Source organism: Delphinus delphis, chromosome 1, assembly GCF_949987515.2.
Source record: "Delphinus delphis chromosome 1, mDelDel1.2, whole genome shotgun sequence".
NCBI lineage: Eukaryota > Metazoa > Chordata > Mammalia > Artiodactyla > Delphinidae > Delphinus > Delphinus delphis.
The window spans coordinates 134698356-134714584 of record NC_082683.1 but is presented as its reverse complement, the minus strand read 5'-3'; the positions used below and the strand labels follow the sequence as shown (position 1 = coordinate 134714584).

The following is a 16229-nucleotide window of genomic DNA, read 5'->3' as shown; positions in this document are numbered from 1 at the left end:
TTCAGTAGTTGTGGCACACAGGCTCAGTAGTTGTGGCTCGCGAGCTCTAGAGCACAGGCTCAGTAGCTGTGGCGCATGGGCTTAGTTGCGCCAACGCATGTGGGATCTTCCCGGCCCGGGGCTCAAACCCATGTCCCCTGAATTGGCAGGCAGATTCTTAACCACTGAGCCACCAGGGAAGTCCCTACACTTTATTCTGTAATTTCATTTTTAGATAAGTGACTTGACTTGTTAATCCAAAACACATCAAGACTCTTTGTTTTAGCTTTCTCTCATGGGCCTATTTGAAATAAACTTTTTGGCTCTAAAAGATTCATTTAAATTCACAATGTGAAATTAAGTTTTCTCCATCACTGAGGGATGATATGCATCTTTTCTAAGTTTTCTTTTTTTTATTCTACTATGAGTTTTAACAGTTATCGAACAATTACTATGTGGCAGGCACTGTTCTAATTACTTTATTTTAAGCCATTTAAACTTGACAAAACTCTATAAAGTAGGTAATATTATTCTGACTTTACATATCATCTATGAAATAGCACATAGAGGTGATGTATCTTAACCAGTATGCTATGTAGTATCTCACAACATCCGTGTTCATATGTACAAATATGTGACAGTGTTCATGACATAGTAGTTAAGAGTTAGGATAGTGAAGCCAGACTGCCAGGGTTTCAAATCCTGGCTCCACCCATTATTGGCTACCTGACCCTTAGGCAAGTTACCTTTCTGTGCCTCACTCTGTTGTGAAAACAAATGAACTGCTATAAGAAAGGCATTCCAAATAGAGACTGGCACGCCTAACCATTTTTAAAAATTGGGTAGATGGCAGTATCTGAATTATCATTCTGCAATGTGATTTTTTTTCACTAAAACATAATTGTTCCAAAAATGATTCATGTTGCATGGATGAAATCTAGTTCATTTATTTTATCTGCTACATATTACTCCATTGTATAAGTGTCAATCTCAATTTATTTATCCATTCTCCTACTGATAGCCATTTAATTTGTTTCCAGTTTTTTACTATGCTGCAATGTGCGTGTCACATGTATGTCTGCATGTGCACATGTTTAAGAGTTTCTCTAAAGTGTATCTGTAGAAGTATTAATAGAACTCCTGAACCATCAGGGGTGCACATCCTCAAGTAAAGTGATATTGCCAAAATGCTCTCCAAAGGGGTTTTGTCCCACAAGCAGTGTATGAGTTATTCTGTTTCTCCATATCCCCACTGACACTTAGTATTATCAGGCATGAAAAATAACTTTTATTCTAATAATATAATAATAGTGGTAAAAATATTCTTCCTATGCATAATGAAGTATTTATTAAGAATCAGATTCTTAACTCTTTTAGTAAAGAAGAGGCCACCAAAATGCAAAGCAAGATGTTTAAGTTCTAGAGCATAGACTTGGAGGATCCAAGGAATAGCAACAAAATTTTTATCAATCATAAGCAAGCCATAAAAAAACATGGCTGGTGAAAAAGAAAACACTCACCTCAAACTCTCCAAGAAGTTTAGAAATAAGTAAACCCTCTGGAAACTTGGATACAACCTAATAAATAGAAAATTGAAATACAATATAAATAGACACCACTGGAATCCTGGGTGACAAAATATCAAAATAAGAAAGTATAAATTTAAAAAGTAACAAGGCAAAAATAACATTATTATTGAGTGAATGAATTTAAGTCACAGTATTGTTTTAAAAATCAGTTTCCAGGTTTTTTTTTTTAATATTTATTTATTTGGCTGCACCGGGTCTTAGTTGTGGCATGCGGGATCTTCGATGCGGCATGAGGGATCTTTAGTTGTGGCATGCAGGATCTTTTTGTTGAGTCATGAGGGATCTTTAGATGTGGCATGTGGGATCTTTTAGTTGTGGCATGTGGGCTTTTAGTTGTGGCATGCAGGATCTAGTTCTCTGACCAGGGACTGAACTTAAGCCCCCTGCACTGGGAGCGCAAAGTCTTAACCACTGGACCACCAGGGAAGTCCCAGTTTCCAGTTTTAAAAAAAGTTATAACAACCAAAAAAGGCAGTGAATTCCAACATTTCCAGAGTTGAGAAATCATTCTTGCATAATACTGCAATGCCACAACTCCCCAGAAATTCCTAGACAGTTCTTTAGCTCAGCTAACATAATTAGCTTTAGCTCACATAAAATAAATATTCTATGGCATAATTTCAAGCATTCTAAATGGCAGAAAAGAAATGCAATGCACACTATAGAAAATGCTGGAAAACATAGTTAAGCAAAGATAGTAGCCATTGTTGTCCATATGCACATAAAAATACCTTTACTGAATATGAAAATAAGGTCATTACTTCTCCAGCTTTTTAGTATCATATCACAGACTTCTTTCCATATCAGTAAATATAGATCAACATGTTTCCTAGTGAAACTGAGCAGGACCCTGTTGGGCTCCTGGGCACAGAAGCCTTTCCATGTCCCCCGCTGCTTGTAGGGAACAGACTCCAGCCTCCATGACCTTAATGAGTTCCAAAGGGCAGATATGAACAGCTGCTAATCCAGGAAGGGAAGGGATGCAGAGTCAAGGGAGAAACAGCCAAGAAAAAACAGTACAGCCTTGGAACAGGGTCCTGGTTCTGCCTCAAAGGATATACATAACAATGTCTTTAAGCTCTTCATAGAATTAAAACATAACAAATGGAAGATGTCAGCATTCTTCATACCAGAGAAGACCACCTGAGGCCAGACTAAAGGAACCAGAAAAACTCATCAAGATTACCTGAGACGAGATTAAAGGAATACAGTCCCTGCACACACCCTAATCTTATCAGCAACTCCACCCTTGAACTGTTGCCATAAAACTCCTCACCAAACTCCCCTGGGTTGGGACACATAGTTTTCAAGGCACGAGCCTGCTGTGTCCCCCTTTCCCTGGCAAAGCAATAAAGCTATTCTTTTCTACTTCACCCAAAACTCTATGTCTCCGAGATTCAATTTGACAGAGGAGTACAGAGGCTGGGCTTTCAGTATCACTAGCTACAGTTTCTTCAAATAGTCAATATAATAAAATTTGTTTATTTAATTATTTATGGCTATTTCCTATTTCTCATCATCACAAATATTGCAACAATTATCTTCATACTTGCATTTTGCATACTTGTGCAAATATTTTTAGGATAAATTCCTAGAAGTGGACTTGTTCTATCCCAATAAGGTACAAAAAGCTTTGTGTTTTCCTAGACCTTTCCAGATATTGTATCTTATTAAAAATTCTAATTCAAGCTTCAGAAAAATATAAAGTAAAACTTATTCCAAAATCCTATGACCCAGAGACAGTTGTTGCTGCATTTCAGAAAACATCCTTTCAGAAACCTTTTTATGCACATACATACTCACATTACAGTTTTTACATGAAAGGACAATACTAAACGTGCTATTCTATAAAACCTGTTTTTAAAGTCCAACAATATACCAAGAAGATACTTCCATGTAAATTAATCGAGATACACCTAAACCTTCTTATGAACCACATGATACTCCCTAGTTTGGGTGGATAATGTAAGCAATTCTTTTTTCAATGAATGCTTAAGTGTTGTCTAGTTTTTTGTTACCATAAAAAAAGTCATATTGAACATCCTTAAATAAATAAATAATTGTTAATAAGTAAATAACTGTTGGACACTTTAGTCAAATGTCCAAACAAAAAAACAGGGTCTGAATGCACCAAGGTTTTTGCATTTCTCCCAGTAAAACCACAACAGCTGAAACAATAAAATAAGGCAGTAAGAGTTGTAACGATACTCTCGACCATTCAAATCAGAATTAACAGCTCCCACCAAAATTTTAAGCATACATACCCTTTGGCCCAACACAAAACAGCCAAAGAGCTTTCACAAATTAATGAGGAGAAACAATAAATTAGGCCAAGGACATGAACATGCAATTCACATAAGAAATGTAAATGGCTATTAAGCATATGAAAAGATGCTCAGTGTAAAAATCAAGAGGTATAAGTTAAAACAACATGATTGGATAGTGACATTTTACTGTCAGTGGGAGTGTAAATTTGCTCAAACCTTTTAGAGGGCAATTTAGTAATATTTATCAAAACAAAAATATTCAATACCTTTGGCAACTCTACTTCTAGATAAATGTTCAAGGACATTAACTGCAGCATTTTTTAACAGCCAAGGCTAGAAATAACCCAAATGTTAATAACGGATCTCATAAGTGAAATACGGTATACCAACACAATGGGATACCATGCACTGTTTAGAATAATACTTGACATACATACATATAAAACTGGTATTGGAAAGATCTGTAACTTTTAACAATGATTTATTGGGGTGAGGGGAAGAAAAGAGAATTTTTGGAGGAACTTACATTTTCTAACTGATTTTGAGAACATTAAAAATGTTTAGGAGTATGAAATTTATTTTTTTCTAATCTTAAAAGATTAGCCACTCCATTTGTAATATATTTGAAAAGATAGGAATAAATATAAAACTAAAATATTTGTAGGCAAATTAAAATTAACCACAAATGATACCCAAATGTATAATCAATTATTCTCATCCATTTCCCAGAAACAGCAAACACTTACAAGTTTTATCTTATGTTTTAGCTCTGGATTGATAGTCCCTCCAGGTCCAGTTTGTGCAATAACTGATTTGAAGGTATTCTCCAACTATGAAAAAAAGGGGAAAAAATTTTCAAGTTACAGTCAAAAAAAAAATAGTCAAAGATAAATCTGAACAGTATTAAAGGAAACATCTATCAAAGGAAACGTACGTCAATCAAATGGAAGAATAGTGTTCCTAAGAGGCACTGTAACATTTCATACCCTATAAAATACATTTAGAGTTGATGGACTCTTTTTTTTAATATAGTTTTTTAAATTTTTATTGGGCTATAATTGACTTACAATGTTGTGTTATTTTCTGCTGTACAGCAAAGTGAGTCAGTTATACATATACATATATCCATTCTTTTTTAGAGTCTTTGCCCATATAGGCCATTACAGAGTACTGAGTAGAGTTCCCTGTGCTATACAGTAGGCCCTTATTTGTTATCCATTTTATATAGAGTAGTGTGTATATGTCCATCCCAATCTCCCAATTATCCCTTCCCCACTTCTCCCCTGGTAACCATAAGACTGTTTTCTACATCTGTGACTCTATTTCTGTTTTGTAAATAAGTTCATTTGTACCATTTTTTTAGATTCCACATATAAGCAATATCATATGATACTTGTCCTTTTCTGTCTGACTTACTTCACTCAGTATGACAATCTCTAGGTCCATCCATGTTGCTGCAAATGGCATTATTTCATTCTCTCTTTTTTTTTAACATATAGACTTTTTAATGTAGAAAGGTTTGAGGGTTTTTTGTTTGTTTGGGTTTTTTTTGGCCACGCAGCTTGTGAGATCTTAGTTCCCTGACCAGGGATCGATTCTGGGCCCTCAGCAGTGAAAGCGGGGAGTCCTAACCACTGGACCACCAGGGAATTCCCTCGTCCTTTTTTATGTGGTTGGACTCTTTATAAAACTAAACACTGAAAATTTCCAGGATAATTAACATTCTCTATAACAATTAGATTGAGTCTTCAATTACAAAATCCCATACTCTTTTTTTTTTATGCGTTTATTTATTTATTTTTGACTGCATTGGGTCTTCACTACTGCACACGGGCTCTCTCTACCTGTGGTGAGTGGGGGCTACTCTTCATTGCAGCGCACGGGCTTATGTGGTGGCTTCTCTTGTTGCAGAGCACAGGCTCTAGGCATGCGGGCTTCAGCAGTTGTGGCTCGCAGGCTCTAGAGCGCAGGCTCAGTAGTTGTGGTGCACGGGCTTAGCTGCCCCGCGGCATGTGGGATCTTCCCGGACCAGTACTCGAACCCACGTCCCCTGCACTGGCAGGTGGATTCTTAACCACGGCGCCACCAGGGAAGCCCCCAAATCCCATACTTTTACCCAGTAAAGATTTTTGTCACTAATTTTCTTCTGTTTATAAAATTATTCAATGTTTATTAAACACACTATTTAATGCAGGTTAGAGATGGGATGGTGGAAGGTCCCTGGGAGCCAGGAATATGAGTGAGCCAGGGCACCGGTGGAATGTCTCGCCTTAAGGAGACAGGAAGGAGAGCTCTGCTGTTGTAGTAGAAATGAAGAAGGACCAGTAGGGATACAGAAAGGCTCTGTAAATGTGGGGTCAGCAGGTGGAGAGAGTTACTATCTGATAGCTTCAGTATTCTCTCTGTGAGTTCAGAAGCAAGGAAAGGAAAGGGAGCTCAGACAGCTGAGAAAGTGGAAAAATAAAGTTGAGGAAAAAAATGGATGATTATCTAAACTCAACAGGTAGGCAGTAAAAATAGGTGAGGCCTGAGTTAAGATAGCAGGGGTCAGAGGATTTTAGTAGAGAGAAGCCAATGGCATAGAGAGGCCCCAATATGGTAAAAAGATGATGCATGGGAATAACTGAAAAGATAAGCTGGAAGCACAGGAGGTTAGGAGTAGAGAGTATCATGGAACATATCCAGACACCAAGGTCCAGTGAAGAGCCACAGAGTGGAAACCTAAAGTAGAATGAAAGGGTGGGAGGGAGACACAAGACGGAGGAGATATGGGGATATATGTATATGTATAGCTGATTCACTTTGTTATAAAGCAGAAACTAACACACCATTGTAAAGCAATTATACTCCAATAAAGATGTTAAAAAAACAAACAGGTGAATAAAATTTAACAGGAAAGCAAATAATAAAATTCAGGATATTTTTAAAATTATAAAAAGTAGAATGAATGGAGTTATATTTAGAGCTGATAAGTAAATGTAAAAAATATACATTAGAAAAAACACAAAGATATAAAGAAAAATACAAATTACCTAAAATCCTATCACATAGACATAATCACTATTAATTTATTCCTTCTAAACTTTCTATTTTTTACTATTTCTTCATATTGCCACTTGGCCTGTCATTACTTACAAACTGTGTGACCTTTTAGGTTTCAGTTTCTTCATCTGAAAAATGAAGACAATCTCATTATCTCCTAAGGCTGACATGAAAGTAGGATCTGAGAAGGGGGAATTAGATTCCTAAGGTTATATCACTAACTTTCACAAAATGCCTCAGCCCTTGGTCTTAGGTTCTTTACATTTCTTCTGGATCTGCCATGAGATAATTCCCTAAAGCTCTCCCAGTGAACAATGGGAGAACCTAAAGATAATTGATTTTTCACATCCCAACATGCTCCCACCATTTGAAGATTCAATACAACCACTTATTATAGTAAGTCCCCTACATACAAACGAGTTCCATTCCAAGAGCACGTTTATAAGTCCAAGTTGTTCGTTAAGTCCAACAAAGTTAGCCTAGGTACTATATAGTACTGTACTGTAATAGGTTTTTAATACTTTTCACACAAATAATACATAAAAAACAAACACAAAAAAATAAAGAAAACATTTTTAATCTTACAGTACAGTACCTCAAAAAGTACAGTAGTACAGTACAACAGCTGGCATACAGGGGCTGGCATCGAGTGAACAGGCAGGAAGAGTTACTGACTGGAGGAAGGAAAGGAGGTGGGAGACGGTAGAGCTGAAGGATCGTCAGCAATAGGAGACAGAGGGCAAGCTGCAATTTCACTCACACCGGACGCTGGTGGAACGCACGTTCGCATCTTTGAAAGTTCACAACTTGAAGGTTCATATGTAGGGGGCTTACTGTAAATTACCACTGTGCTAGGTGTTTCAGGGGACAAAGAAAGGGTCACTTTTCACAGCTACACAAAAATTCACCAATTCTGATAAGTTTTTTTTTTAATGCACGTTGATATGACAGCTGTCACAATACAACCTAACAAAATTGTTTCAAATGAAGCTAAAGACAACTAGGTGCTACTAGAGCCATCTTATGGAAAAAACCGAACGAAGTTTTTAGCCAACCCAATATTTGCCAAGCCTGGGTTAAGATGTCAAAATGATAGGCTCTTAGCTAGGAACAGAATGCATCTCAAGAAGATAAGAGAAAAATGTTTTTTGCCTCAAGCTAGATGAGTAACTCAAGCTGACGTTAAACTGAATGCGGTGAGGGAGATTTTTTAAAGTCCAAGTAATCCTGGACTATCTAGATAAGTAGATAAGTAGAGGGCAAAAGTTATAATGTTGTGGGGGAGAAGTAGGAGTGGGAGATAATCAGTGATTGACATGAAGAAAGTAATCAAGAGGACACCCTGATTTCAACGATGTTTTACTGTCAGATGCCTACATACCAAATAGAAAAAATGGACAATAAATCAAGTGAACAAAAGATCATAAATAGGGGCATAAATAAAGATGGAAACGAACCCACTATATATATATATATATATGCCATATTCACATAGGAGCCTACAGAACCAGAGAAGGGGCAGAGAAGAGCTTTGAATCAAAAAGATATACTCCTCAGAAAAATGGATGAAGATAGGAATAGGCAATTGATTAAAAATTAACACTAGCTAGCCAATAAAGTTCAACCTCTAATAAACAGACATTAATAGTCAGATATAGTTATTTGCCTATCAAGTTGGAATATTATTTTTACAATAATGCTCATTTATTCATTTAACAAATATGTACTGAACACAAACTATGTGCTTCACATTGTACTCAGCACTGAATATACGGGGTAAATAAACTAGGTATGATCACTGCCCTCATGGAACTTGCAGTCTAGTGATGGGAGACCAACATGAGACAGTCATATAACTACATAATTACAATTATGATAAACATTATGAAAAACCCACAGAGTGTCATGATAGAATACTATGCCTGAAAGTGTTAGGAAAGCAATGTGAGATCTAACTTAGACTAGGGTTGGTGAGGAGGGAGAGGTCAGGGGAGGGTGTTCTGAAGAAGTGTCCATTTATACTGAGTACTAGCAAAGGTACAAGGAAAGAAGCACATACACATGCATCTCATGTGAGTGTTAACTGAAACAACTTTTATGGAGGACAACCTAACTACATACATGATAAGCTATAAAAGTACACATTCCTTTAGATGTAGTGATTGCTCCTCTAGAATTTTATCCTGGGGAGTAACAGAGATATCTGCAAATGTGATCAAGATTTTCATCAATAAGGTTATGTTTAATTGCAAAAATAGCAACAGTCTAAATCCCCAAGTTTATGTGGAATCTAGAAAAATGGTACAGATGAACCAGTTTGCAAGGCAGAAATAGAGACACAGATGTAGAGAACAAACGTATGGACACCAAGGGGGAAAGAGGGGGTGGGATGAATTGGGAGATTGGGATTGACATATATACACTAATATGTATAAAATAGATAACTGATGAGAACCTGCTGTATAGCATAGGGTTTCTACTTTGCTATACAGTAGAAACCAACACAACATTGTAAAACAACTATACCCCAATAAAAAATAAAACATTAAAAAAAAATCCCCAAGTTAAAAAATTATGGCATATCCATAGTGCCATTAAAAATTATGTTGCATTACAATATTTAACAATGTGGGATGTTCATAATTCTGACTAAAAAAGCACGTCACAAACCTGAACCAGAATGATGCTAAATTTTATTTTTTTAAAAAAGAAAAAGTCAACTTTTCTGGGTGATAAAAGAATATGTGATTTTAATTTTCTTCTGTGCTTTCCTGTATTTCAAATCTTTTGCAATCTATCTGTATTACTTTTGTAATAAGAGAAAAAATTTAAAAACATAGACACCTGGGTGATATTTAGAAACATGAGGGTGGAAGCATTTTGGAAGGAAAATACATGAAGCTAAAAGCAGAAAGGAACAGAAGTTACGTCTCAGAGGGATATACAGCAGGTCTTTTGGCCATATGGTAAAACATTAATACATTTCTGATAAAGATCACAAAACTGGCACAGACACACATACAGGAGTGACGCTTTCAACTGCTCAAATATTTGCTAAGTATCTCATTTGACTAAAAACTAGGCAGTATGAAATTTGACTTGCCAAACTAAAAATTTCATCTGAACTCATGGGAAAATAGGCAGGGAACAGCTACTCTAAGTTGGCCAGAGAATGCAACTTCCAGAGAATTGCACTAAAGAACTACTGAAGGGCTCCTTTTGACAGTAATTGCTTAATAGATCCAGTTACTTGTTGAGGATACTCTTAACAGACACTGGAGCCAGGTCATCACGTGAAATTTAAAATCCTTCTTTTCTTATATTCAATACAAATCACAGCATCTAATTCATGTAAAAACTATCAATTATTTGAGTGAAAAAGTTAGTTGCAAACTAAGACCCAGCCCTGATTTTTAATTCATTTAAGATCAGAACTTCTTTTATAATTCCAGGTTTACCTACTTTAAATCTCATGCTGAATATTACAATAAATTTTCTAAAAGTAGGGCAGGATGGGGTGCTGATGAAATAATGTTAAGACAGGACAAGAAAAATTAAACATAAAATTCTCTCTCTGTGCATTTGAGCCACTACCTGCTTTACTGTGTATTGTACATCTGCAGTATACATTAACTAGATCCCCTTGAAAGACACAGGAATGCCTACTTGCCAAAAAACAAAAATAAAAGCAAAAAAAACCAATTTCCTCCTGGCTCCAGCAAAGTAACTCCTTAGGAGATAAAATTCCTTTCTCAATCCTGTAGGGGGGTCACAACAACCTACTAATTGCCTTGTTGAACTATGTAAACTGTCAGTATGTTACTTTGATGTATAACCCTTTGTCTCAAACACTGATGTAACTGTGCCTTGACCTCTAACAGGTGGAACAGTTTTCAGAGCTTTCTGAAAGACAAGGTTATAATTCCTGGGTTATAATTCTCAGGCTGGCTCGAATAAAATTTCCCATTTCTTTCTTAGATCGACTATTAATTTTTTTCATTGACAGTACTCTTAGTTGTAAGGCTGGAGAACAAAGAAATGTCAGATCCCTGTTACTTTGACCAAACACTCTTATGGGCAATAACCTGTTAATGGGAAGTGAAGTAACATCACTGTTAGCTGTAGTCTAGGTCTATACACTAAGGCAGAGAATTCTGAAGAGCTGGGCTGGACAGTGTCTGAGGCTTCATTCATTAGAATGATAACAGCTAATCCATACTTGCCCATTCACATTTTCATCCCTCATCTAAACTTCCTCTGAAGAGGTCAAAATAAAGGAAATTGAATAGAATGTGGTAAGTAGATTATTCATGTCTTGCAAAAACAGGGTTTAAATTTTTCTAACCATTTGCTTTTGTGAAATAAAGCAGGAAAATGGGAAAAGGTAGGATACTAATGAACAAGCCTGCCTGTTCCTCCTGCAGGTGAAAAAGAAGCTCCAGTCCTCATTTTACAAAGGAGAAACTGACTGTTTTCTAAATGTTTTTTCTATGACAAAAATAATATACGTTCACTGAAAAAAACCATAAAATACAGATGATCAGATGAGAGGCTGTCTCCCAGGCTACAGTCCTCAGTAAGGTCCCCAAATAAAACATAACTCACATACAACTTTTAGGTTGTGCATTTTTTTTCAGTTGACACAGTGTAGAACTGGCACAGAAACACAAAATTACACACCCCAAATTATAATCCAGCTAGATTAAAACTTTAAGTTTTCTTTTTAGCCATGAATCAAAAAGAAACCAATTTTTTTTTAGAGATTAACTATCATGCTATCATTTATTGAGGGTGTACAACTGTCAAGAACTATTCTAGACACTTTACAAATCTTAACCCATTTATGATACAAAAGTTATCCACACTTTACAGATGAGAAATCTGAGTTACAAAGAAGTTAATCAATTTGCCAAGTTTACATGGCTGAAAAGTGGCAGTGGTGAAGTTCGACTCAGTCAATCTAGTTCAAAACTTCACTGTCAACCATTCCCCCTCACCAATTCCCACACAGGTCAACTCAAATCTCACTTTCCCCTGGAAGACAGTCTTGACTACTTTAGTCCTTTCTATATCCCACATGACAGAATTAGCACCTACATTACAGAATGTTCTATATTCTTCATTCCTATGCAGCAGAAAGCATAAGGCACCAGAAAACATGAGATGTGGACCCAGGGGTGGAAAATGTATTTTGGGCTGCCCTGTTCTAGCTGTTTGTCTTGGGTCAACTTAACTTCTCTGGGTCTAGTTTTCTGCCATAACAATATTTTTCTCTTGAAGTTCTCATGAAGGTCCAATAAAGAAACATAAAAGAACTTTGTAATTTTAAGGCACTGTCCCAATATTTTTCATGCCTCTCATTCTCTTTCTCTCTTAGTCTGTACCTAATTAGATTATGTCTCAAATTCAGGGCAATTCTTGTCTCTTCCTTTTTTCTCTCACAGCTTTCACAATTTTTCTTTGCTTATGACCTTTGCTAGGACGTTGGTTGCTAAGCAGACTTGCTGAATACTGAAACATTCAGGGTCCCAGTCTTTATTAACCTCCAAAGCTTTATTTCCCAACGGACCCCCAGCCCAAAGATGACTCAGGAACCCAACAGGTCTTCTGGCCCTGGAGACTTGCCTGGCCTAGCACTCCGAGAGCATTACACAGGAGGCACAGAACACCATTTATATTAAAGTCACATTGATTTAGATTCTACTTAGTTACGTCATTTAGACATGGTAAATGTGCTTCTAACTCAGAATTTCGCCTTGGGCAACATCACGAGCTTGGCAAGTTTCTCTTTGGTGTCTAACCTTGTCACTTCTCTCCCCTCCAAATCAGCATGTAGAATTCCCATGATCCTTGGATCTTCTTTAAGGTAAATTAATCTTTTGATTTGTGTATATGCGTGTGTTACTATAAAATGGAGGTTTATGTTTTATTTATTCTTAGTGCAGATGAGCAGTTTAATTGAAGTCTTTGGATGACTATAATTTTGCGTAAGGCATTAGCACCAACAGTGGAAAGGTTAGGCATTCCATTGCTGTTAGGGTCTTAGACGAAGGGAATTTGAGACAGATAAATATTTCAAAACTCATCAGAACGACTAGAAAACAGATAATGCCTATTCTGAATAATTATTTCTCTTGTGAACTTTCAGAATTTTTTCTATACAAAAAAAAAGTGAGCTGATCCTAATTTAAAGTTCATTGCTGCATTGCAATTTGAATAAAGCTTCTAAAGGCTATTATTTGAGACTTCAGCTGGAAAAATGACACATCTAGTTGCCATGTGTTCACTAGAGTTAAATTTCCTAAGACTTATTGAGCATCTGCTTAGCATAGTAGGTCATTTAAGCTGAAAAAGATATGAGTTGTCTCCCTCTAGATGCTTATGCATATGCAGAACCATGAAGAACAATGCGAACAGACAAATCTGAGTTTAAGTTTTTGCAGTGAAACTTTCTAATTAAGAAATTATTTAACCTCTCACACCTCAGTTGCTTAGTCTGTAAAATAAGAATTATAAGTCTAATATCCCAGATATCCTGTTTTATGAGTAACTTAAAATGAGACAATATAAGAAAGTGCAGGGCATATCATGGTCTCTCAAACAAATAACAGTTCCCTTTTTGTCTATAATATACTGCAGATTATGATGAGTGAGAAATCAATTTTAAACCTTCAAGCGGGGAAGAGCTTTGTAGGTATGAGATCAGAGGCAGAAGTAAAAGAAAAAGACTAACAGATTTGATATTCCTAACTTGTGAACTTCTATTTCAAAAAAGGAAAATGACAATTTAGAAAAATACATTTCTAGCCTATGACAGCCAAAATTCCTTCACTTCACTAAGCAAAAATTGACTAAGCAAACTTTCTTCCACTCATTAAGATGAGCATATCTCAAGAGAAAAATAGGCAGAGAACAGATAATTCATCAAAATAAATTAAAGTGGCTAATAAACCATTTTAAAAGCTCGACTTTGTCAGTAACCAAAAATGGATATGAAACAATTAGACTATGTACAGCTTTCGGTCAGAAAAAATATTTTTGTATTTAACCCTGTTTCAAGAATTAACATTTGAGTTTTTAACAACCACATGAAATCCCATGGGTTATATAACCAAAAGGTATGGAGAAAACAGACACTAACATACCATTAGTTGTACAACTTTTCTGGATATCAGTTTGGAAAAAAATCATTTTTAAAAATGAAAATATTTTTTGATAAAATTAATGGGGCTTCCCTGGTGGCACAGTGGTTGGGAGTCTGCCTGCCGATGCAGGGGACACGGGTTCGTGCCCCAGTCTGGGAAGATGCCACATGCCGCGGAGCGGCTAGGTCCATGAGCCATGGCCGCTGAGCCTGCGCGTCCGGAGCCTGTGCTCCACAATGGGAGAGGCCGCAACAGTGAGAGGCCAGCGTACCGCAAAAAAAAAAAAAAAAAAAATTAATGAAAAAGAGTCCAACAGTTAGTTCATTGTAACCTTCTGAATTTCAAAGATAAAGACAGGAATTGACAAACATACAGTCAGTTTATCTACCAAGGAAGATGACCATGCTGGTGTCAGGTCTCTCCAGCACAGGAAATGTCAGGAAAAACAAAAGAAATCTAAACAACGGGGAAATCACTATGAAAGGAACAGGAGTGAAAACTATCTTTTGGCAGTAGGACTGTGAGTAACTTTCTTAGGCTGAGTTTTCTGTATTAAGAAAACTTCATCATTCAAAACAAAGTTATGGCTCCCACTGTCCTGCCATAAACAGGTCGAAAATAATGAGTTACAGATGTTAAATAACAGTGCTGCAACTGAGCGGTGAGTCTTAAACTGCCTCACCTGACAGCCTGGAGAGTTCAGTCTGTAGCAGAGAAAGAGGTAATAGAAACAGATGAACTGAGGAGACAGATTCCAGTTTGGGGAGGAAAAGGATGCTAATACACAGGTAGGTATGGAGAGTAGGGATTGGCACAGAGAGATATAGCTCTGCAGGTCTGCAGAGGGACCCCTCAAGTTTCTGGATGAGTACTGATGTGTGCATAAGGTGGGGGAAGGGGATGTTCTCTGAGGCTGGGGAAACAAACGATAAGAAGCAAGAGGCCAAACAATACCCAGAGCTCACAGAGAGCTGAGAAACATTAAGTGCTCCCACTAAGGCAGAATGGAAGGACCTCTTAACACATCCAGGTGAATCCTCAGAAAGGTAATGCCTCAGTGGTGGAGCCGAATTAGCTCTAGACTGAAGGTTTCTCTGGACTAGCAGTCTTAGCCTGCTAAGGGTTCTATAGCAAAATAACTTAGATTAGGTAGCTTTAAACAACAGAAATGTATTTTCTCACAGTTCTGGAGGCTGGAAGCCCAAGATCAGGGTTCCAGCTAAGAAATAAAATATCGCTTGCCATATCAGTAAATAAAGGATGTCGAAGTCATCAGCAATTGTAGCTACCCCAGATGGTGAGCCCTGATGGAACTCAGGATAAAAACAAGGAATGCCCACCATCTAGCAGCCATCGGACTGCAGCTACTTCCAACGGTGCAGCCTGAGGAAACTCAGGATGGGAAATCATAGGATACTGGCCCCAGATAGCTGAGGTGCATATCAAAGGAATTATTTCAGTGAACCCAGACTCTTGCATCTTCCCCTACATAAAAAAGTGCTAAAAAAAAAAAAAAAAAAAGTGCTAACTAAATTCCATAACTTGAGATATCTAGTTTTGTTTTATTTAGAGTAGTCTTTTGTTCCAACTACCTGGTATTGTTATAAAAACTCCTATATATCCTGGTTTTCCCCCCCTTCCTCTTTGGAACAGTTTTGTCAGCGTTTATCTGAGAGGCTGTCTCCCAGGCTTGGAGTACTAAGAATGTCTGCTGAATAAAACATAACTCTCTACTTACAGGTTGTGCAATTTTTTTCGGTTGACACAGCATAGTTGGATCCTGGTGAGGATTCTCTTTCTGACTTGCAGATGGCTGCCTTCTTGCTGTGTGCTCTCACGGCCTTTCCTTGGTGTATGCACATGGAGGAGAGCAAGCTCTCTGGTTTCTCTTCTTATAAGGGCACTAATCCCATCACGAGGGCTCCACCCTCACAACTTCATCGAACTCTACTTCCCAAAGGCCCCACCTCCAAATACTATCACATTGTGGGTTAGGGCTTCAACATATGAATTTTAAAGGAACACAATTCAATTGATATTACCCGCCCTAACAAATCTTAAAAGCAAAACTCAAAATGATCGATTCCAAGTAAATTAACTGAGTGAAGCTCAACAATTCATAATGTCTAGCAGCTAATCAAAGTTACCAGCCATGCAAAGAGGTAGGAGAATGTGACCACATCAAGAAGGAAAATAGGGAATTCCCA

At 37.2% G+C, this 16229-nt stretch overlaps 1 protein-coding gene across 3 annotated transcripts in view; it reads right to left on the bottom strand.

Moving 5' to 3' along the window:
* The window catches only part of TDRD5 (tudor domain containing 5), an 89854-nt gene that overhangs the window by 56849 nt on the left and 16776 nt on the right, over positions 1-16229 (bottom strand). For all 3 annotated transcript variants that reach the window (XM_060009729.1, XM_060009728.1, XM_060009730.1), the window contains exons 4-5: positions 4582-4665; positions 1500-1556 (exon numbers count right to left, since the gene is read on the bottom strand). In XM_060009729.1, coding sequence (XP_059865712.1) covers positions 1500-1556; positions 4582-4665 — 141 coding nt within the window. The remainder of the gene's footprint in view (positions 1-1499; positions 1557-4581; positions 4666-16229) is intronic.